This window comes from Ambystoma mexicanum, chromosome 9 (genome assembly GCF_040938575.1).
Source record: "Ambystoma mexicanum isolate Mex_15411 chromosome 9, UKY_AmexF1_1, whole genome shotgun sequence".
Taxonomy (NCBI): Eukaryota; Metazoa; Chordata; class Amphibia; order Caudata; family Ambystomatidae; genus Ambystoma; species Ambystoma mexicanum.
Window position 1 is genome coordinate 836271509 of NC_090931.1, and position 24946 is coordinate 836296454.

General features: G+C 44.9%; 1 protein-coding gene across 21 annotated transcripts in view; it reads left to right on the top strand.

Annotated features, from left to right (window-relative positions):
- UNC80 (unc-80 homolog, NALCN channel complex subunit) overlaps positions 1-24946 on the top strand; it is a 3486058-nt gene that overhangs the window by 2648698 nt on the left and 812414 nt on the right. For all 21 annotated transcript variants that reach the window (XM_069615884.1, XM_069615886.1, XM_069615890.1 and 18 more), the window contains one exon: positions 19508-19726. In XM_069615884.1, the coding sequence (XP_069471985.1) occupies positions 19508-19726 (219 nt within the window). The remainder of the gene's footprint in view (positions 1-19507; positions 19727-24946) is intronic.

The following is a 24946-nucleotide window of genomic DNA, read 5'->3' on the forward strand; positions in this document are numbered from 1 at the left end:
TTATGAATAGTTTGATGCATTTGGTAAGGGTTCTTCTTTTGAGTATGTTAAATTCAATAAAGAATTGAGTAATTAAGGTATAGGAGGTGGTGATAACCTGTGGGGCGATAGTGGACAAAAGGATGTGATTGGAGGTAAGAAGGTAAAGGGGGTGATGGTAACATCAGAGAGAAATACTGACAGAAGGAGGTTGCAGGAAGTAAAAAGCTGAAGGAGAAGGTGTTAGCAGGAGAGAAGGATACAGGACAACAACAGGTGCTGAAAGGTGAGATAGGATGCAAGATGAGGTTTTAAAATCCAGGGGCCAAGAGGAGGTGCAAACACCAGTGGCCAGGAATGACACTGAAGTGACAACACCAAGGATCGATAATGATATGGAGTTGGGCGGAAGGTGGAGTAATGCAAGTTGGAGGTGGCAGATAAGGTTGTAGTGGAAGTAGCACAGAATTAGGGATTGCCACATCAGGGATAAGAAGAGCTATCGCTGAAAATACAATATTCCAAGTCAAGTCAATCATTGTTTATCCGAATAAACCATGATTATAATTTATAATGTATTTTCATAGTGTTAACCGATTAACACCATTAAAATACATTATAAATACAATTAAATACATAAAACAATTATACACCTAGAAAAAACAAGAAAACAAAAAGAGACAAAAAAACCTCTACCAGCAGATACACCTTTACATCCCCAAGGATTAGTTCACAAACCGATAAATATCAAACATAAAATCCTCATCTGTTGAATGAATCATTAAATACATCACCTCCTTACAACTTCTTATATTGTTTTTTAAAAAGTTTGATCTTAACCATTTTCTTTGTAACTCTATATAACATGTACATACAAGCATAAAACGAAGAAGATCCCCAGGCATTCCCATCCCACATGGGCATTTCTTATCCAGTCCTAGCCACGGGGTTCTGGTACGCACTGGTAAAACATTTAGCCTGATAGGACCCTACACGCGCTACGATCCGAGACAAGAGGAGCAGAGGGCCACCTACTAGAATCCACCCAATCCTCATTAAAAGCATGGGACACAGCACTCGGAAGACACCGCATAGGCCCCGAGTTGGGGCCTTTCACACCGGTGGCACACAATCAAGACTTCACCCCGGGCAAACAGGATAGCTTCTGGGCAAGCTGGGGGCCGACACGTCCGACCCACCTCAAAGATCTCTACCACGAAGGGTCCCCATTACAATTTGAAGAATGCAAATGGAAATTTGGCATAGGAGAAAGAGAGAGATTTAAGTATATACAAATCAGGCACTGGATCTCCCAGGGAGGGGTGAAGAGGGCGGCCACTAGGACTCCCATAGGACTCGAGCTCACCTTGCAGGAAGGTCAGACCCTTAAAGCTATAACTAGGATATATAAGCTCTTAGACAAGGCGCGAATAGAAGACCGAATAACCTATAGAGATAACTGGGAGAGGGATCTAGGGACCCCAAACACGGAGGAGGAGTGGGGCCAGATCTGGAAAAGGGCCCAGAAATCATCCAAATGCACCACAATCAAGGAGGCATCATATAAACTATTCACAAGATGGTACCTAACCCCACATAGGCTAAACAGAATGAATCCAGCCTACCCTCCTAGTTGTTGGAGGCAATGTGGCAGCCGGGGGGATCTCTATCACACGTGGTGGACCTGCCCCAAGGCTGAAATATATTGGAAGGAGATACTGGGACACATAAGAGAGATCACGGGGAAAATGCTCCCACACGACCCAAAGGTAATACTCCTGGGGACCGCAGTTGAAGGGATCTATGCAGAAACAGGCAACAACGCTGCCCTGATTACTCAACTACTAAACGCGGCGAGAATAACCCTGGCCCAGGGATGGAAGAACCAAAGGCCCAATAGTCGCGTGCTGGTGGGTCAAAGTATGGCACATGCTAGCGATGGAGAAAATAGGGGCCCTAAAGGATAACAAATATCTGAAATGCAGGGGAGTATGGGACCCATTCATAGACTATGGGCCTCATTACACGTTGTGCGCTAAAAACCGCATATTAGCGGCATGGCGCTATTAACGTGTCCGCCCTCGTAAGAGGGCGCTAATTACGTACCATTACGAGTACGCGGACACGAGCATAGCGCCATGCCGGTAATGACCCTACCGCCATGCCGCAAAAGTCCCAAAAAAGTCCCTTACCGGCTTTGACGAAAGTGCAGATAGCACTTCCGCCCTCACGCTACATGCAAATTGCGGTGACCGCCATTAGCGGTCACCGCTATTAGCGGTGACCGTAAAATTGCGGAACCGGAAATAGCGTCATCGCGCCGGAACGGGAAAGAGCCCGGCGGCCATCTTTAAAAACACAATCCATTGCCATCCTCTGCCCCCTGGACCTGTATTGATTCGTGAGCCGTGCCAAACAATTGTGGACACCTGCATCATGCCTAAGGCACTCAAGAAATCAACTGACAGGCAGCGCAAAGAAAAATACACCAATGAGGAATTGGTGATGTTGACACAGACCCTTGCGGAGAATGCTGAGGTGGTCTTCGCGAATGACATGCGCCGGCCAACCCTGTTGAGGAAGAAAGCCATCTGGGAGGAGGTTGCTGCCAAAGTCAGTGCAGTGGGCACCAGCACGCGCACTGTGCGCGAATGCAGGAAGAGGTGGGACGACCTCAGGCTGCGGGTGAGGGGCATCCTGGCTGAGAACCACCGCATTGCCAGTGCTGGTGGAGATGGATCCCCAATCCGGATGAAGGAATGGGAGGAGACGTGCGCTAACATGATTGCCGTCGAGTCAATAGAGGGAGTAGGCAGAATGGAGCTCGGCGTGGGTACCACTTCTGATGGAGGTGAGTGTACACATGACAGGATGCGATGTGAATGTACTGTACCCCCCATATGTGAGCACAGACTCCTCTCATGCATGGACACACATCCACACATGCATCCATCCCTCACCATGCCTGTGTCAGACCCACACACACACACACATGCACACAACACCACAGACAAGTCCCAAACACAACCATGCATGGATGAGGCACTGAACTGGCACATCACCTGCATCCACAACCACTAAGTCCCAATTTCCACAACTGCATCATTCATGTAATCTGCATCAAGTATATTGAAACGCAACCAATGCCATCCCCCGTCTCGTCCCTGACAGGCTCACATACAGATGGGGAGGATGCCGCTGATGCAACACAGGCAACAGCTACATGCAAGAGGCCAAGGGCACAGGAGCCGGCGGATACCCCAACAACATCAAGGGGCAAGGGGGGCAGGCCCCACCAGACGAGTGCCAAACTTCGTCGGAGTGCCACTGCCACGGCAGTACTAGCTGCACCACCAACTGCGGCCCCACCACCGGTGGTGAACCCACCCACACCGATGCCAGCCACCGAGGGCCCACCATCAGCTGCGGCAAGCTCCACTGGTGAGGCAGCCGCCACTGCCCCCCTATCCGATCTGGAGGACACCCTAGACCAGGCCATGGAGATGCACACCCCAAGCCCCCCTGGATCACCAGAGCCAGTGCCATTCCAGACCCCTGCGTCTGATTCCACAGTTGAGGACACCAACCCTGCAATCATGTCCCCCATGTTGGCATCACCTGCTGTAGTGGATGCATCCGAGGGCACAGCCTCAAGTGCACAGTCACCCAGCACTGGCCTCAAATTGACCACCATCCTGCAGCGCCAACAAGAGCTGTCTGTGCTGGTTGGCCAGCATGTTGAGGAGGCTGCCAATCGCAGTGAGAACATCGTGGAGGCGTTGAGGCACTCCACAGAGCGGATGGACGCCAACACCAACAGGCTGTGCGATGAGATAGGGAGTCTCAGGGAGGTCCTGGTACGCATGGCTGACACTATGGACCGCCACATTTCCCAACAAGGCCAGTCTGCCCCATCCTCATCTTCTGGGTCGAGACAAACAAGCCCCCTCCGTCGCTCAACGCGCACCACCAGGCGCACATCTGCCAACCCTCTGAATCCCCCCGAGGACTATTGAAAATAGGGGGTCGATAGAGATCCCTATGTGTGCATAGGCCAGGGCAAACTTGGCAAACACATGAGGGACTGTTGTGGGGGTGGGTGGGAAGGGTGTTATGGGTCTGTTGTGGGGGTGGAGGGAAGGGTGTCATGGGTCTGTTGTGGGGGTGGGGGGAAGGGTGTTATGGGTCTGTTGTGGGGGTGGGGGGAAGGGTGGTGGGATGTTTTGGGACTTGCACTTTCACACCTTACTCAATACACTGGTTTCTGATCTAAACACTGGCTTGGACAACTTCATTGTGTGTGTGTACTTTATTGGGGACAGGGTCCATTGTGTGCTCGAAAACATACACCAGTGCATTACTCCCCATTACCATGTGACAGTACGAAAACATGTTCCTCAGAATATTTGGTTGATCAGATGCTGTCTCACAGCACGTCCCTCCTGCCCATCCCCTCTTGCAAGACCTGCATCCCCTTCACCTCCGTCCTCATCACCATCATCATCCTCATCAGGTGCTTCTATTTCAACGTCAGGGGGCAGTGGCACATTCCGTCTGATACACATATTGTGCAGCATGACACATGCCATGGTGATCTTGGCCACCTTCTCATGTCCATACAGGAGAGCACCACCAGACCTGCTAATGCACCTAAAACGTGACTTCAAAAGTCCAAAAGTCTGCTCGATCACGATGCGGGTACGGGTATGTGCACGATTGTATTCCTCCTCGTGCCTGTTCTGTGGGTTCCGTACAGGTGTGAGGAGCCAGGTCTTCAGGGGATAGCCCGCATCACCTGTATGGGGGAATGAACAGGGTCCTGTTACTGTTCACCTCAAGAGCGACCTGTTCACATCACACTAATTGACATTGCATTGTGATTCAAGTACTGAATTGACAGCATACATGCAGATGGTCTGTGTGGCAGCAACGTGCAAGGGGGAGGTTGACCCTGCAAGTAGTAATGCAACATTAATGCCTCCAACAGTATTTGACATGTCCTGGGTGAGGCCAGGTCTTAGGTGTCCCTGTCCCAGGCAAATTTGGTACCACACTGCGAGTGTACTGACATACTGACACCAATGTGGCCATGCTGTGAGGCATCACTTCAGTGGTGCTATAGGTGTGTGGTTCAGTGCTATGTCTAGGGGTGATCCCTTTGCATGCATTCAAGTGCGCATTGCTGGATTGATGTTGTGCTGCGCTGATTGTGTATTACTATCTTGACGCCATGTTGCAGATTCGTGTGAAATGTTGCGTGGTAGGATGTTCAATGTGGATGGATGTGTGATATTTAGCAACCTGCATTGTTGTCGATGTTGTGCAGCTTCAAATTGCATGTGGGTTCTTCTCAAGTACATCGTGGCCTTCCCGGATGCACATTGGTGTACATCTGTATGTCCATTTCTCCTACGGACGACAGTCAACACCCAGTTGCAGTATGTATCTCCCCCCCCCAATCACTCCCAGTTGCAGTATGTATCTCCCCCCCCCAATCACTCCCAGTTGCAGTATGTATCTCCCCCCCAATCACTCCCAGTTGCAGTATGTATCTCCCCCCAATCACTCCCAGTTGCAGTATGTATCTCCCCCCCAATCACTCCCAGTTGCACTATGTATCTCCCCCCCAATCACTCCCAGTTGCAGTATGTATCTCCCCCCCCAATCACTCCCAGTTGCAGTATGTATCTCCCCCCCAATCACTCCCAGTTGCAGTATGTATCTCCCCCCCCAATCACTCCCAGTTGCAGTATGTATCTCCCCCCCCAATCACTCCCAGTTGCAGTATGTTTCTCTCCCCCCCCAATCACGTTGCCATGTGCTTGCCCTGCTACTCACCGAGTAGCCACAAACGTTGTCCGGGGTGTCGCTCCATGTAGCGTGGGATAGTTGAGTTCCGCAGGACCATGGAATCATGTGTTCATCCTGGAAATCAGGCACAGCAATGTGTGATTATCTTGTTGGCGTCACATACCATTTGGATATTGATAGAGTGGAATTGCTTCCTGTTTCGGTACACTACTTCATTGTGATGTGGGACCACCAATTCCACATGTGTACAGTCGATGGCCCCAATGCAACTTGGGATGCCTGCCAGTGAATAGAAGCCAACTTTTGTGTTTGCAATCTCCTGGGCAGTCCGTGGCATGGATATGTGTTCGGGTGCATGCTTCAGGAGTGCATCGAGTACCTGGTTCAGCATGCGTGAGAATACTGGTTGTGAGATGCCATGCATGTGTCCCACTGTATGCTGGTAGGTGCCTGTGGCCAGGAAGTGGAGCACACTCACCACCTTCAGTAGCGGGGGGATGGCAGTTCTGATGTCTATGAGGCTCACAATGTCGTCGTGGATCATGTCCACGATGCTGGTGATGGTAACCCTGTCCAGATGGTACAGGGTGTGTATCTGCTCAGGGGTTAGGTTGAATGGACTGGCTCTGATCCTGGGGATTGGTGGGTGCCTCTGTGGTATGAATAGGTGCCGTTGTGGTGCTTGCTGTGCCTGTCTTGCCCTCCTCCTCCTCCTGCGTCTCCTTTGTGCTGCCTGTTGTAGTATCAGCTGCGCTGCAATGAGGTCCCCCAGGCCATGTATTGCTGCCAGTATTGGAACCATCTTTGTGTGGGAAGGTGTGTGGGAAGGGGTGTGGTGTGCTCCTTTTGAGCTGCCACAGTCTCCATTGCCTCCACCTGTGCTGATTGTGTCCACCTGTGGCAGGTGGGAACACTGCTCATTCCTCTTAACGGGTGGTCCGCGATGCCGGTATTAGCACCATGGCGGTAAGGGGTTTGGGTGGATTTACCATGCCGCTATTAGCATGTCCACTGGCCTTGTGATGCTTGCTAATAGCGGCATGGCGTAATTTACGGGATGGAGGGTCGCGCGCACACGGCCTGCCCGCTATTAGTGGCACCGTAATTTGCGATGCCGCTAATAGCGGTGTGCCGGGTCGTGATGCGCATGGGGATTTAACGTTACCGGTATTCCATTACCGGTAACGGTAAATCCCTACCGCCATCCGTGTAATGAGGCCCTATGTCACAGACCCAACCTGCTGAGATCAATCATGAACTAAGGCTCTGGACCAAGAGGAAACGTGAGGAGGCCCACACCTCCAGCCAACATACGCAGTCAAGGCCCGGACTGTAACAAAACTGCTTAACGGTGGACGGAAGCAAAACGATCCCAGCTCTATTGTTGTTGAATTTGTTTTTGTGTTTGTTTTTCTTTTAGGGGGGAGGGAGGAGTGAAAGGGGAAATATACCGGAATCCGAAGGAAGAGGGAGCAGGGGAGTTATAAAAGTTAAAACTCATGGACGTACTACAAACTTGAAAACGGACAGGGGGAGAAAGAGGGATGAGAACAATACTGAGATTTAAGTATATTGTTCCTTACCTGAATGTTTGTAACTAATAAAATAAATTTGTTAAAAAAAAATGCTCCTGCACTCATGGGAGATTTTCTTAGTAATACAATTTTGAGATGCCATTACATCACAACTCTCCCTGTATAGATTAATCGACCTAAGCCTTCGCAGACACTCCTGAGTATTGTTCCATTCCTCTTTTTTGACACAGTCTAAAACCAGCCTTCTCCTTTGCCCTTCATACAATCTACGCAGGTGCTCTGTATTCCTCAGTCCCTATTTGTCCAACACAGTCGCCCCCTCTGATAGCCATTGATATTTTCCCTTTAGCGAACAACTGTACATTTCCACTAGGGCAAGGGTGCACAACTGATTTTGCCAGACAGCCGAATGTACCTTACATACTTCCTAGAGTGGGCCGAAAAGTAAATGTGGGAGGGACAGTAGGCGCGGCCGTAAGAGTGGTGGCGGCATGGCAGGAGGCTTTTTCAACCCCCGATTTTTATTAAACACATGGAAAAAGAATGCCTTTTTCAGGTGAACCAGTCTTTATTTGCATTTGAAACTTACATTTTATATTACACATTTTCCATTCCACTTTTATCATTTCTTTCTTTCCAAAGGACATATTGTCAATAGTAGAAAAAATAGGCAAATCTTACAGGAGGAAAACACTGCACTCAAACCTTTCACACTTTATGTTGCTTTAGATTTGCAAGGCAAAAGCTCTGCCATTTTGCACAGCATCTGCCAGGGCTGTAAGTGAGCAATGAACCAGGTGTATTTGTTTTTTTTTTAAGTTGGGAGATGAACAGTGAACCAGACATACTTGATCAGTGCGAAACATTGCAGCGTTACTCAGCTGTCAGTTTCTGGATCTCAGGCTCCAATGATGTTGTGCCTAGTCTAAGAACAGCATGGAGATGGTCACCAGTGAGTCTTGTCCTTAGACTGGATATATACAATTTCAACTGGGAGAAAACTTGCTCACAAATGTAGGTACTGCCAAACATGGACATCATCTTTAATGCTTCCCGGGACAGATTGGGAAATTGATAACAGGCTAATAAAGGCATCTCTCTCTGCTTATTTTTGAGGACACTACAACACTGAAGTTAATCACATCCAGGTGAAGTTCAGGTCGCACATTTTCAACATCAGCAGAGAAAGGGTCCACAAAAAGTTTCAAAGAGGCTCGCTGAGATTTAAATTGTGCAAAACGATTCCCAAAAACAACTTGCAATTCATTCAGGACCTTCAATGCCAATGCCACCCTACATACTTGTCATGGGCGAAAGCATCGGCACATGCAGGGAAGTGTACCAACATCCTTTTCTCCAGTTGGGCTGCCAGAAGTCTTAACTTTATTTCAAAAACACAAACTGTCTCAAACAGATCAGAGATTACATTTTGGCTTCTTTGCAACTTTAAATTTAAATCATTCAAATGGCCTGTCATGTCAGTCAGAAAAGCAAAGTCTGCTACCCAGTCATTATTTTGCATGACAGAAGTGTCCATTCCAATTTCATCCCATTTCACCCATGAATGCTTCTATTTCCTGTTCTAAAGCAAAGAATCGCTTCAGAACATTGCCATGACTAAGCCAGCGAACATCTGCATGATATAGGACATCACCATAATCTGCCTTTGCCTCTTCTAAAAACGCCTGAAACAATCTGTGATTAATGCACAGATACAATGAACTGTTTTCACAATGAAGTCCATGACTTCTGTGAATTGCAAATGTTTTGCACATAAGGCCTCCTGGTATCACTACATATTATCCCCACCAAAAATATCGCTGTATTTATGGTCGTCTGGAACGGCCAGAGGCAATATTTTTAGGGGGGATAATTTTGGGGGGTTTTGGGAGCAGGGGTTGCGGGGTGTCCCCCGCTCCTTTAAAAATAATGCAGGGTTTGCGGGGGTGTCCCCCGCAGGTTCCATGCTTTAATATCACCGCAAAAATATGGCGATATTTTTCTATATCAATATTTTTGCGGGGATATTAACATATGGAACCGGCCTCCTGATGTATGATGCAATGATAATTTTTTTATTGGACAGCCTTCTCACCCAAGTGTCTTTTCAAGCAGCCAATAAAACCATTTCACTCTCCAAACATGGCTGGGGCCCCATCAGTTGTCACGACTGCCAGATTATCCCATGCCAAATTTAAATCATCAATATCTTTTTGAAAAGCATTACAAATGTCAACACCAGTAGTTCTGCCATGCAAATAAACTAGGAAAGCCTGTTAATTAAATGCTTTGCATTTGTTATTGACCCTACGAATGAAAGTTAAGAGCTGGGCTGTGTCACTTGGATCTGTGCTCACATCAAGGGCAGCTGAAAAGAATTTGATATCCTTACATTGCATTTTCAGTTGGCTGTAACAATTATCAGCCATGTCTACAATACGACGCTGCATACTCATCCTTGAAAGGGGAAGATTTGCAAAAGCATCTTTTTTTCTGTACACACTGGCTCGCAAATCTCCATCAGGCAGTCTTTTACGAAATCCCCATCTCTGAAAGGCCGTACTGAACTTGCAATAAGCTATGCAACCTTATAACTAGCTAAGGTGGCACATTCAGATTATTTTTTTTTTCTGCACAATAACACCTTGCTGCTTAGTCAGGTGTGTTTCCAGCTACCCAGCTTTCTTTATTCTCCCTCCCCCCTGCAAATCCTTATATTGTGAATGTTTTGTTTCACAATGGCGGCTGATATTATTTTCTTTGGGGACTGTGATTCACTCGGCATGAGTAGACACTAGGTTTGGACTCAATGAAAAAAAAAACTCTCAGTCCACTCATCCTTAAACTGACGGTGCTCCTGGTATATTATTCTTTTTTTAACAGCGCTGTACATTGGCAGGGACATCTTTAGAGCTAAGCATAGAAGTGACAAAAAAACAAGATCAAATCAAGAACATAGCCTCTGTGGCACACCTTTTCATGGATTTCTTGATGGATACCGGCTTAGAAAATAGCAACATAGTTCCCAATAGAAATGGGTCACAAAAATTATTTACAAATAGCCCCCAAGCATGGATGTCAGAGGTAGAGAATCAGGCAGTCTCTTGCAAGTCAGGGGCTGCAAGAGGATAACCCAAGGGGAGAAGATAACCCAACAGACCTAGACAGATTTAAACCTTCCTTAGATTATATGGATGTTGTGACAATGTTCTCAATAATCCACAAGACAACCCCAATAGGATTTTCACTTATAGTATAGAAACACCAATACTCATGATTAGTAAACTACTGCCATGATGGTTGTGGGAGGATTTATGGCAAAAATTGCACTCTCTTTGGGCTGATGTGACACTATTATCATTGATGCACCATGGAATATACCCCAATGGAAATGCCACAATTTGAATTTCGGCACACACACACAGGGCTGCAAACATACAGACCACCCACCCACATTCTCGCATCTCGGCAAACAAGGGGTATTACAAGCCTACAGAGGATAGCTGCAAACACCCCACTGCCCCGCTCCCAGCCACAATTCAAATTTCAGCACACACACACAGGGCTGCAAACATACAGACTCCACACCCCCATTCTCGTATCTCGGCACACAAGAGGGGATTACAAAGATAAACAGGCCACAAACACAGACCTCCGCTCACCCGAACAATAACAACCTGATAACATACAGACCACCCCCACCCCCATAATGTACTTACCAGCCCCCACCCCCATAATGTACTTGCCAGAGTGGACAGCAGACGAGCCGCTAAGTAGGCAGGCTATCTGGAGTCCCGGTGAGGTAGCTGGAGTCCCGGAGACGTAGCTGGAGTCCCGGCGAGGTAGCTGGAGTCCCGGCGAGTTCTCTAGGTGGCGAACAGAACTCTTGTACTGCAGCTGGCATGGCAAGGCTGAAATGTTTTCCGGCATCAAGCCTTATTGGCCATGCCAGCCGCACTGCTGGCCCTCCATTGGTGCAGCGCACATGCACTACCTGACTCGTAAGAGCTACGTAGTGCGTGTGCACTGAGCCAATGAGGGTCAGTGACACTCAGTGTTTCCCCTTGCCTGTAAGGCAAACAAGACTTTCCTAATGGAGGGTGGACGTTGCTGCTTGCAGGCCTCCATTAGGAAAGACTTTAACCCAGGCGGGCTAGATAAAACAGCATCCCGGCCCACACTTGGCCCACGGTCCTTAGTTTGTACACCCATGCACTAGGTCATTCTTGATATTGGGGTTCATAGAATGTTCAAAGTGCATTTTCAGATAAAACTGAATGAAACGGATGCAGGCCTGGCATCTCATACTAGGGACCCCACACAGAGTACCCCTATTGTGGCTGGAGATAACCCCACCAGCTTTCTTAATAAAGCGCTTTGCACCACCTCCAATTTTAAGCAAGAGGCAAAACCCCATAACTCGCTTCCATAAAGCGTAGCCCTAAATATCTTTAATTCAACACTTCAATGCACTAATCCAACCTTTCCCCCCCATAAAGATAATAAAATCTATGAAGCCCTCTCAAACTTGCTTCCATTCGCATGGCTGCCAAGGCCACCAGAACGGACCATCACCCTTCCTTCGAGAACAAAACCCCCAGATATGAGTATGCAGATACCACATATATTTTCTTGGTTGATGCACCACCTGCCTCTTGATTTACCTCTTCCAAAGACCACAATCTTTGTTTTGTGAAGGTTTAGTATCAAGTTTTGTTTTTTAAGAAAAGTGTCTGCATACAGCAGACTCTGCTGCAGCCCACTCTTCTGTTAAATCTATCAATGCTGTGTCGTCAGCATAAAGCAGGGCACTATATTGGATCCCATTTAATTTTGCAGGCATACATTTAGCATTAGAATCGTGTGGAATGAAACCATATAAGAACAGGGAGAATAAAAGCGGGGCTAATGGACACCCCGGTCTAACACCTTTATTTGCGCCAATGTCCCTTTTCCGAGGGAAAAGTGTGATGCATCACAATATCCCAGGAATTGGAAGAAAATAGAAGAGAGGCAGCATATGAAGTAGCATTTGAGGAAGACCATTAAGTAGACCTCAAGAAAGGGAAGGTGCTGGTGGGCATATCAGCCCTTGGCAGGACTTGATGGTGGCAGGTGAAATGTACCAGGGATAGGGACATTACCGTGAAATCAGGAGGGAGGAATTAAGGGGATGCCTCTTTAGCTCACACATCTGGTTATTACCATGGACACGTGAGCCCATGGAACCTTTACCTAGAAACCTTGGACACCCTGCAACTAGCTTAGTCTGAAGGAAAGGATTCAGGCCACGGTTAATCCAGGATGTTAGAAAGGGAGGTGAAGTTACTTCCTATGAACTGTATGGACTGGACCATTTGCTCTTGAGGCCCGAAGGCCTAACTCCCTGCAACCTGTGGGTAAGACACTTTTGGGAGAAGCCCATCCTAATCATTTGTTTCTTTTAGGAAGACCACAGTTTTCCCTTGGTAAAGCACCATTACCTGGTCTTGGTATCCTTCTTGATCTCAGGTGTCCTATGTGAAAATGTGCAAACTGTTTTCTGTGTCCCCTGAAAGCTATTGTATTGTGTGACCTTGGACCTACCACTGCAGCCATCCTTCTCCAGGCCTCTGGTGCCGGAACTGGGGCCTGGAACTCTTCTGGTGCTATCCCTCTGTCTCCTCAACTAGAAGATTGTCACCTCTATCACACCTGTGGGTTGTAACTATAACGTACCTACTTTTCACCCATAAACACAACCCTATGGACGAAGTTTCTGGAACTCCTAAAACTCCTTAAAAGTGGCATTATCCATTACTTCCCTTTACACTTCCCTATACACTGCCATTTTGTATTTGTGTCTCATGGGAAAGTGGAGTCTCCAAAGCAATCTCCATATTTTTAAAGTGTATCTGTGATTAAAATTTATTTTAGCGTGACACATCACTGTACTTCAAGCCTAATGCACCTTCCATAGCAGTTAAATTGTGCCTGATTGTGCCTATGCGTTTCTACTGGTTCTAGTGGGTCTTTCAAAGAGCCAGTACTGCATGAATTCTATTTATAATACTTACTGGTGGTTTTTTATGTCTACCTGACTGTTTTACCCATGATACTCTCTCCTAGTGAACCCTACAAAGAGTGCAGTATAATGTCTTTCAACTGGTTTTAGGAGTGAGTTTGGTTTACTTCATACCGTGTAATGTTTTTGACAAATACTGTGTTATCTGTTTACTTGCCTACAGTATTTATTTCAACTTCAATTTAGCTAACGCAGTATTTATAACAAATAGTACACATATGTTCCGAAATGTATGTGTGGTGTGCTTTAAAATGTGTTTATGTGTACCTTGATACCAGCCCTCTCCCCTCCTAAAAGTGTATACAGACTGCACTGCAGTGTTACTTTTGAGAGAGATTTGGTCTAATTTGGTGTACACCCTGCACACACTACAGGATTGGGGTTGCCTTCTGAACCCTTCACCTGGGGGATTCTGAAAAAAATTCCAACAGAAACATATTTTAAAAATACACCTTAGAATGTTATTTTAAACACCACTTTTACTGTTTGCGTTGCATGGGTTTATTACTCTGTATACATGTACCCAGAGATGAATCTTCAAGATCAGAGCTTTATATTCTCTCCATCTTTGGTTACCAATGGTTCAGTGGGGTTAGAGAGGAGAGATTGCCCTGCTAAAACAGTGCGGGGCCCGGGGACTGTCTTCCTATCACCCTTCCAGCCGTTCATGGAGAACTTACTGCAACCTCTGCATGACCAGTAAAGGACTATATGGGCTCAAGATGAAGCTAGGAGGATTGACACTGGCCGCCTTGACAAATGCCTGGGTATTATCGATAGGCTCATTGAAGGTCATTGTTCCCTCAAGGCCAGGCAAGTTGACACTGTGAGACAGAGGCAGAAAATGGTGGATAAATCGACGCAAACGTTTCAAATGTCTGAGGTCTGTGCGAAGCTAGATGTGCCTGAGTCAGTGTAAGGGGATGCCATTTTACCTCGGGTGAACCAGCCGTAATCTGCTTCTGCAGTGGTAGTCACAGACCTCCCAGCACAATGGTGGGAGATCATGACTGCGGCACTCGCAAGTCTGGGAGCACTCTAAATATGGGCTCTGCGGCACAACCTGTGGTGGGCAGAGTTCACCAGGTGAATTTACTAGAGAAGGAATTGCTGCCCCTCTTGTGGCCTCAAAGGAGTCTGCATCTGATTTGTTACAAGGATGGCGATCTATGAACCTGATTTGTACTTTCAAGGGCAGGTCGCATGGCAATAAGAATGCATATAAGCGTCCCCTTGTCAAGGACCTGTCAGAAATATTAGAAGTAAATGACATTGCAAGTTTTATTTTCACAGCATGCTGGATATTTTCTGATTGCGTGTTCTGTGGGGGTTGTAATAGTAGGTTTGGGTATGTTTTTTATTCATATATCAGGACCTGTGTGCTGAATTTAAAGGACGTCCTTGCTACTAAAGGGATTATGGTGTACTTGGATTCAGTTTTCAAGCTCTGTCATCTCCATGACTCCTGGCAGGACCTCATTGTACAGAATCTATCCGTTTTTGTGCCACTCGCTGCATTGAGGGGGCGGGAGTGCTGTCAATTGCCATTTGATAAACAGCTGAGCCTGGATTGTCCCAGTAAAGTTTTGGACCTTGCTCTGTGTGTTTCATTGCATCAACTTTGCTCCTCCGTCCAGAGTTTAATGTTGCTTCAAGGGCAATATGTCAAGGTTGGGAGACTTAAAAACCTGACCTCAATCAATTAATGGTCTTGACCCACCCCCGGTGCAACATGCCCCACAGGTAAGAACTCCTTGTCCATCTGACAACAACCTTACTCGTGACTCTTTCAACATTTTAACTGGGGAATATTAATGGGCTTGCTAACAAACATTCCAACCCTGATTGCCATGAACTAATTGACAATAATATGCTTGCATGCCTGCAAGAATCTTGGTCGATTGATTCAGTACACAAGTCCAATTATCGCACATTTACTAAACCGGCAGTCAAAGCCAGCAGAGTTCCACCAAAAGGGGGCATGCTAATCTGGGCCCATGTTGGTCCTGGGGCCTCTTGCAAGCAAGTGGAATTAGAATCTCCGGATTTGCTTTGCATGGTGCTGAGGTTTAAGGGGGGATTAACCATATACATATTGAATGTGTATTTGAGGCAAAATCGGCCAGCAGTCGCCCAGTTGTAATTGGCTTTAAATAAAATGTCCAATCTTATGGCCAAGTCTCCTAATAGGCGTTTGATAATGGAGGGTGATCTCAATTGCCAGCTGGAAGAATCTAATCAACTCTCGGCAGATCTGTCGAGAGAGGATGTGGCATGGGGCCCTCTTTATTGTGCATCTATCCTTTAGTAGGGATGGATGATTAATGCCCGATTGTATTCCTATGGCTTAAGAGCCTGTAACCGAAGGTTCCCAGCGGACTCACTGGCGCATGCCACCTTTCGAACTCAGAGCAAACACAGCCTAATTGACTATATTATGGTACCTGTGACTCACTGGGGTCTAATAGAGTCTTGTATAGTTATAGCACGTGCAGAAAGTGATCATGACTCTTTAATAATCTCTTTATCACCTAATACATGGTATTAGGTCTGGTAAAGAAATCATGGCCTCTTGTCCAAATTATTTGAAAAGGCCTATGACTTGGAGGTAGGCTACTCCCGCCCCCAATGGCCTTCTTGTATCAATATGTGGAGCCTTACTGTCGGTACTGGCTGGTTATTCTGAAACTGAAACAACCTTATACACATAACGATTTCTATAACCAGCTGGTGGAGAGAGTGGCTCATTTTGTCACAAGACAAGGCAGCTCAGGTTTGAATCCCAATTCCAAGGTTCATCATTGGTTTGATATGAAGTGTAGAGCAGCAAAGAGAAAGAAGGGCAGAATATCAGGGGAATAGGTCTAAGGCGCGATATTAGGTCACTATTGGTCAGAAAAAGGACAGAGTATAATAAGAACATCTGGCTGGCCGTGGAGACGGCAGAAGGGTCCCACAATAGTAGGGAGTACTGGCGCCTAGTAAATGCGAACATAAATTCTGGTCCAGAAACGTCCCCAAATAATATTTCTTCGGATGAGTGGCACAAGTATTTTCAATTTCTCTACTCCATGGACTACCCACCACTATAGAGGAAGAGGCTGTAGGTTTTGTAGATATGGCACCTGAGAGAACCCCACTGACTGGTGATGCTACGATTAGCCCCATCACGTCGTTAGAAGTGAAACAGGCAATATTCGAGCAGCAAAGTGGTAGAGCCCCAGGCTCAGACTGTGTTCATCTGATTTGTTAAAAAATTAACACCAGACCGGACGGAATTTCGAATGTTAGCTCTGCCACACATAGTTAGAATTGTGAACATTAGCCTGCATCACATCTAGATAGGACTGTGAATGTTAAGTAGTCCAACATTTAGAGAGAATTGTGAACATCGGCCTGCGCCGGTCCCAGACAGAATTGTACATGATAGCGAGTGCCACATTTGGTTAGAGCTGTGAACATTAGCGTGCACCTGATAGGATCTAGATGCGACATGAATGTTAACAATTTTATCAGTAACTTCAACATAGAAATTGCTCCTGCAGCATTGGCTCATAAACCCACGGAAACACTCCAATTCCATATCATTACGCTTACTCTCTACTCTATACCATCGCTCAATTAGAATGCAGCTATACCCCTGATCAATTCGGCCTAGCTGTTCACATACGAACATTACCCCATGCACACCTCATCAACCTAATAAAACGCAGCTATCCCGGCATAGCTGCCCACATAAGCGCCATACAGGCCTAACGCAGCCAGAACCCAGTCTGGGTGTCCACCCACCAGACTGCACATATTCAGTTGATATCTTCTCCACCTAACGCTAGGATGCAGCTACCATCAGGCAATTACATCAGCTGTACACATAACTGGTGCACCCACGCACCCTACAACACTTTCTCTCTCTACTGACCTGGACTGCGGTCCCCGAGGGCGTTCAACCTTCCAGCGCTTTGAGATCATACCAATGATATATAGAGCGCTATATAAATGCCAAATAACATAACATAACATAAGAAGGAAGATATAGACCAACCATCGAATTAGAGGCCTACCTCACTGATTGATTCCCTGGCAAAAATCTACTCACGGTTTATTTTACATAGTATGGAGGATTGGGTAGTAGAGTCAGACATTCTCTTTTTTGTCGAAGCAGGTTTTAGGCCAGGGCTCTCGACAATCGATCAAGTGATGAGTCTGGACCTCATTTTACAAAGGCATTTGCATTTGAACTCCCAGTACATATGCTTGGCGTTTGTAGATCTCCAAACCACCTTTGATACTGTGCTGAGAAAGTTCCTCTGGGAAACCTCGGATCATCTGGGAACACCTACAAGTCTCTGCAATGCAATCAAGTCCCTCTACCAGAGGAATAGTGCCTACATTCGCTGGGGATGCATGGTGAAATAACTGACCGGTGCCCATTAACATCGGAGTGAGGCAGGACCGCGTCCTGGCCCTGTTACTATTCTTATTGTATATTAATGGCAATGCATCAGCATTACATGCTGTGGCAAAGGATGCTCCCATCCTGGGCAGTCATAAATGGAGTCATCTTTTATTTGATGATGATGCAGTTTTGCTGGCTAAAGCACCAGCCAGGTTGCAAAATCAACTCAATATCTCTGAGAATCTACGCTGCACCAAAGGCCTGCGCATCTATCAATCTAAAACGAAGACAATGATATGTGCTCCGACGGGACATGCTTCTCGGCCAGCTGTGAGGTTTTTTTTGAACAATCACTTACAATCACTTATTGGAATCGGTCGACTCAGATACGTATTGAGGCCTAACTCTTTCCAGTAACTTGAACTGGTTCAGACAAATAGAAAAGAGCACCATGATTTGCTCACAGCACACTGGTTTAATTGCAGGCCTGGCATCATGCTATATTATGAATGAAGTCTGCTATCTAACTATTAATTAAGACAAATTGGGGTCTGCAACCGTATCTTGATTAGCACTCAAGTTTGAAGTTGAAAAGCATTCTCATCAAGTTTTGCTTAGGAACCCTGCCACTTGCCCAATATACTCTTGCGCACTGAAACATTTGTGTATGAGTATTAAAATATCAATCAATCAATCAATACTGCTAAATGGAACAAGAACTCTTCATCCTCACCTCGAAACCCCTTCTGTCCTACCCAGATTGAAGGTGAATCACATTTTATTTTTCATTTCCCCATGTATTCTTCAGAGAGGTCCAAATGGCTTAGACCAATGTGGATCAAGCTCAATGTAAGAACCACCTGTGCCACTCTGGAGGTGATGAAACAATGCCCTTCTCACAAAGTCTTTGTGGCAGTTGTGACATTTTCTAAACTTGCTTTTAAGAAAAGAGGAACTCTATTGAATGTGTAATGTTATTAACATGTTGTCTTTTGGTCTGACGTAGAGAACATGTGGCGGTATTGCCACTTTAAATTTATTTTCTGTTGTACGTTTGTGTTCTTACGACTGTTTTTATTACTATTTTGCTATGTGGTGTTTTATGGCATTTTTCGACAAAATAAAGAATATTTGTATTGTATTCTATACATGTAGTTTTCTTTTGTTTGTTTGGTTATACTTAGGAGGGACACACACACAAACGTGAGACTTGTGTAAAAAACACCACTAAGAATCTGTTTGTGATTAACATTATTTTTATATTTTCTTAAGGAACGCAAAGCTAGCCTTATTTGTGTATGCATATATTGTTACTAAAGTGTGGTGAGAAGACTGAAACATGATTGTAATGCCAGTGCAATAAAATAATGTGGATAGACCAGGGACATTTCATTAAGTGATTGAATACATTCAGCCTTTTGACAAAAATTATGAGATGTTTAAAAAATAAAGTATGAACTCAACCTCTAATAGTAATACTGCAATAGACTGTGCTCATCGATTTCAGAAAAGATGTGATTTTGCCCCTTACATTAGCATTTTTAGAAGGCTATGATCAATGTTTTTGAAGTTGTATTTTTGATCATCAAATGGGTGAGCTACATTTAGTGATATTGATCTAAGTGTTTGTTAATGGTCTCATTATATAAAATGTTGGATGTTCGTACACCATGGCCTTAAGGACTCCAATTTTTTATCCCTCCAATTTTTTTTCATCTCTAGGGATAATCTCCACCTTCTGGAAGAAGGACAGGGCCTCCCTCGTGAAGAGCTCGATGAAAGAATAGCGCGAGAGGAGTTCAGAAGACCTCGGGAGTCCCTCCTGAACATTTGTACTGAGTTTTACAAACACTGTGGTCCTCGACTAAAAATTCTTCAGAACATTTGCGGGGAGCCACGGGTTACATCCTTGGAGCTCCTGGATGTCAAATCCCATATGAGGTACCCATGTTAAAAGTAATTGTGCTGTAAGTGTTTGTGAAACATAAAAATGCACTCTGACTTCTCAGAAAAACAATTAGGTTCACCGGGGCAAGATAAGAAGAACCGATTGATGACTACTAAAGAATAATCCAGCTCAAAGGTACACAATCTCACCTCTCTGTTAGGAATGTCAGCCTTCTACACACAAAGTGGGTTTGAAGCACACAAAATGCAACCTGTCGATATATACCAAAAAGTTAGGTTAGCTTGCCAAGTCAGTTGTAAGATTTCCATGACCTTGAACGCTAATGAAAATGTGTGACAGCCTAGTTGAGTTGGTTGAACGAGACACTATTTTAGTTGGTCCAAATAAGTTTCGTCAGCCTTTGATAACATGATCAAAACTAAAACGAGGTCAGATAGACATAGGTAAACCTTGTGTGATGTCTCTTTTTTTCCCTTTGGAACCTCTTGCTCGGATTTGCTCTAATAGACTGTTTTATTATAGAGTGTAGGGATAGTTTCTATACAGCATGATGTGGTTGGAATGTTCATATGTTGCCTATTCTTAAGCAGCATTAATATATTTAAAGATCATTTCCAATGCCTTCAGTAACACAGAAAACATCATTTCTTTGTCACATCTTGAAATCGATGCGAAACACAAATGGAAGGCTGTTAACATTGTGTGGCAATATGCATTTACCCTTTGTTTTGATTTTTGGAATTACATTTGTTGGCCCATTTATATTCTTAGTGCCACATGACATTTTATATTGGTATCCAGGATGTAGCAGAGGAAAAGAATATCAAGTTGCAATTCCACCCTCCTTTTAAAATCACTGTAGAAACATTCATTTTGTGTGTAATTTTATAGCCCCTTGAACCACTCCCAAATCTCACATTGAACGGCCTTTTTTTTTTCTGTTGCCTTGATCAGATGAGCCTTAGAAAAAACGTCTTACAGTCTGTGAACAAACTAGTTCTATGCTTATAATTTATTTACAAACAATGCATTTTTTAAACAGAAGCTAAGACCTGAATGGCGGTGCAGGAAAACTCCTTAGTCACATTCTTGCCCTACCCTATTGGTTTATTTGAAAGATACCTGTTCCAAACAGCTTATTAGTTTGCATGTGACTTTTTTAGAAGGATAAACTTACGCGAAACATAAACTTTTCTTTCTCTCATGAATCTGAAGATGTGTTTTCTGTGAATTAGTCAGGAGCAAATTAGGCAGGTGCAGTTCAAGCTCCATTTATTTTGCCACCTGGCATTTGTATTGGCACTGGTGTCTGTGTGTTTAGGGAAAGGTAAGAGAAGAGAATTTCTCAACATCCTGTTTGGCTTTGCCATAGGAGACACCTGAGTAAGCGATTTAGTGACACATTAGGTTGTTTGCGATGCCATTACATCCCAGAAGGATTCTGTGAGCGGTCAGAAATGTGAAGCGGACAACTTTGTGAAGATTTTTCAAAAGATGCCATTTTGTTAATTCAAAAGGTTGGATACACGCCTCACTTTGCCCAACCTGACAAGGATTTCCCTGCCTAAAATAAACTAAAGGAAACACTCTAACACAAGGTTTCTGTCCCTCATTCTTATACATATAACAACCCAACAAGGTAGTATATGGCAAAGCAAAATATCACAATTAGATTCACAATCAGATGTTCGTCTCTTGTTATAATCTGGGTGAATTTCCCTTCCCCAGATGCAAGCAGGATTCTGTTCAATAGTTCAAAAAAGTTAGGAAATCCTGTCTTATAATAAGTTCCAACTCAGTTCTGTTTGGTTCCACTTGGCATCTAAAGTTCCAACACAGTTCTGTTTGTTTCAACTTGCCAACAAACATTCCACAATGGTTTGTACTCCTTCCACTTGTGGAAAAAGAAATTATAATAATGTCTTCTTTTCTTGTGAGAACATCCCTGCAGGAGTTCATAAATACTTGTTTCCGTAATTATATATGATTCTGCACCAGTTCACACAACTTCAGGAATGTCAGGATGCTTTATCAACAACTAAGAACATCATTGTAGTCCTGCTACTTCTTCTTTTAGGTTTGTAACTACACCACAGTATTTCAGTGACTTCCACCTGGTCGACTCACCTGTCTGGTCTATTACCACAATGTCCTCTGCTTTGCTGTACTCTCCTGCCAGAACAGAGAAAACTACTATAACTTCTTCTGACCTAGTGTACTCTCGGCCAGGCCAGAATGAACAAATAACTGCAAGTACTTTAGTGGAAAATATAAACCTCCAACAACTCAGCAATGCCTCTCGCTTCACACAATCAAGTTCAAAATTGTCTTTTGGGAAACAAGAATCACACTGGTGCTATTTGTTACACACTTGTGATGCCACACACAAGGCAGGCTAAGCTCAACTCCCCACTCCCTCTGAATGTTTTCTATCAGAAGTAAGGGTTATCTCTCACAAAGAAACTGCCACAATTTAATTCCAGTATTGAACTGATTGTTTTAATCATATGTTTCCACTCCCGTGGGAGAGCCCCTGTGATAACACGTGTTTCGGCACACCTAATGCCTTTTTCAAATCTGGGCATTTGTTTTGTCGAAAACATGCATTGCATGCATGTATATTTTCCTTTTCCAAGTCGTAAGCTGCAAATTTCACAGGTTTAATCCCACCTTGAAAATCTGATCTCCTGCCCTTTCTATCAGAAGGGCAGCATTCCTGCCACTCTTGTTTCCCCACTTTGGCTGTGTTCAAATGCTGACAATGATTCTCTCTCTTTCTTACACCTCTTTGACTTTTGCTATTTGGGTTTGAGCCAATTACTCTTCTGAGCGTCTTTATATTTGAGCAATATATTCTACACCTACACTCATTGAGACTCTCGTTGGCCCCTTCTTGACTTTGGCAATAGTTGTTCTTTCTCACTTGCCTCGTTATAGTTCTCTTTGGGCTTTGGCAATAGTTGTTTAGCATAGTTTCTCACCTTATTGCCCCTGCCTACTGTTGGCCTCTAGTCAAGCCCACATGCATACAAACACACATTTCTGATCTGGTGATTATGTTCTTATTATTCCACTCTTTTTACGGTCAGCTTGTATTACAAAATAATGGTTATTCTGCTTTAGTTCAGTTTGGGATTCAAAATGATTCTTCATTTTGAATCTCACTCTACTGGTGTTACTTCTACCGTTTAGGCACCCGGTCTTGTCAAGCGAGCGGTTACCGAGCGCTCAGGGGTCAGAATCACTTGATGAACTCACTGGGTCTGGTGTACACGTCTGTTTGGCATGCTGTTGCCAAGTCTTCTGTTGCTGTTTTCCCTTGTGGCCTGTAATCCTCTGCTTCCCTGGTTCCTGCGACTCGCGCCAGTCACTCGAGTAGCTCTCTTTGCTCCCAGGGCTTACCGGCACTCGTCTAACACCGGAACCAGACTGACATTGGGAAAAGCTTTCAAATTCTGCACCCTCTACTGCGTGACCTCTGCAGACTTGGTCATCAGGGGGAAAGCTGTCAACGCTCACGCTTCCCGCTGCTCTACCTCTGCATTCAGGGTCTGGAACAGCAGGGACCCTCTTATGACCAACATCCACTCAATGCACCACGATGGTCCCAGCATCTTTGCTCTGCTGCCACATGAAGGTAATACAAGAACTCTACCTTCTACTACTGCTCTCTCCTATGGCCTGCACATGAGGGGGCCTTTTATGCCTCTCAGCCTCCCTCAGGTGACGGTCATTACCACTAATAGGCTGCACTTTGCAGAATTATACCTCTGCAGCCCTCTTCTTCGTCTCAGTACTTGTATTGTGGGACTTGAAGTCCAGAACATGAAAATCAATCAGTTTTTCTAATAGGAATAAGAATGTTACTTTCATCACTTCCCTTAATTATATTCCTTAGGGGGATCTCATAAGAATTGAATGGGGGACTTACCTTCACAGAGGAATGAGGATGTTAGATTTTATTTGGAGCTATTTAAAAACTCCTCTTTACTAATCCTCTGATAGTCATGAGAGCTTTCACCTTTATGTAGCTCTGTGTGCGCTCAAGAGGAGTTTCAACCGTCCTGGTACATAAATAATTATGTTTGTTTTTACCCACATTAAGATAGTCATCTTGGGAAATTAACAACTCTCTTTGACATCAAGCCATTATATACTGTGGCATTACGGATACTTTCTCCCTTGAGGAAGACAAATACGGCGTCTCATCCAACAGAGTCCTCCCGTTACACAGGGGCCTTTCCCCTCCCATGTGATCCTTCTGGCTAATACCACCCCCAGGGTTAGGATCAGGAAGCGTCTGCCTTTCTCTGGCCTCCTGGGAGGAGACTTTAGGCATCGTCACTGTGAGGACTCCGTAGGATTTATCACAATTGACTTTGTAGGACATCCACCTTATTACAGGATAGAGTAATAGAATGCCATTTTGAGTGACTTTTCTGGCACATGTTTATCTTCCCCATCAAGGTAGTTATTTTACATAGAGGTTATGTGTATACACATGAAAAAACTTGTATTGGTGACCGTAAGAAAGAAAGTATGAATGTTAAAGTCATCAGTGTGGTAGTGTGGTATGCACATGTCAAGGTGACAGTTTGACATTGAACTCAATGGGCCAGTAATGGCTTATTTGTGTAGTGCAACTCCCCCTGTTCCAAACAAGCACAGAATAATGCTTTGAGCTTCCAGGCATTTCTTTTTCTAATTCCATTTTCAGTGAAGCTTGAACATAAACAAGTGTAATCAGGTATTTAAATTGGTATACAGAACCTGCAGTGAGCGCTCATAAAACTCCATATTGCTTATTCCCCATCAAACAATATCATATTCTGACCAGTCATGATGAGGTACAGGCATCACTTTCACTGTGTCTTGTTTCTAGTCCCTCGTGCCTTCGTTCTCCCTAGATTGCCCACTAACAGTTTTGAATGTCAATCAAATTGCAATGTATTCCAACAACATTGTCTAGTACATAGTTCTTTCCTTTCTGCGATCCACAGTACTCATCCAGTTATCTTATTGTCATACCACCTCACGTTACCTTGTAGAGCTCTGTAATGACGGCCTCATAGCATTGCAGAAACAGCATGGTTTCCCATGTCAAAGATCTCTTTTGCTTTTCTAACCCATTCGCTTTTGGTGGGGAGATAGGGCCTCTTCCAGTGCACAACCATGTACACTCTCACTGCGAGCATCAAGTTGCAAACTTTCTGCTGTATCGTTTTGAGACTGTTCACATTCCCCTTGACACC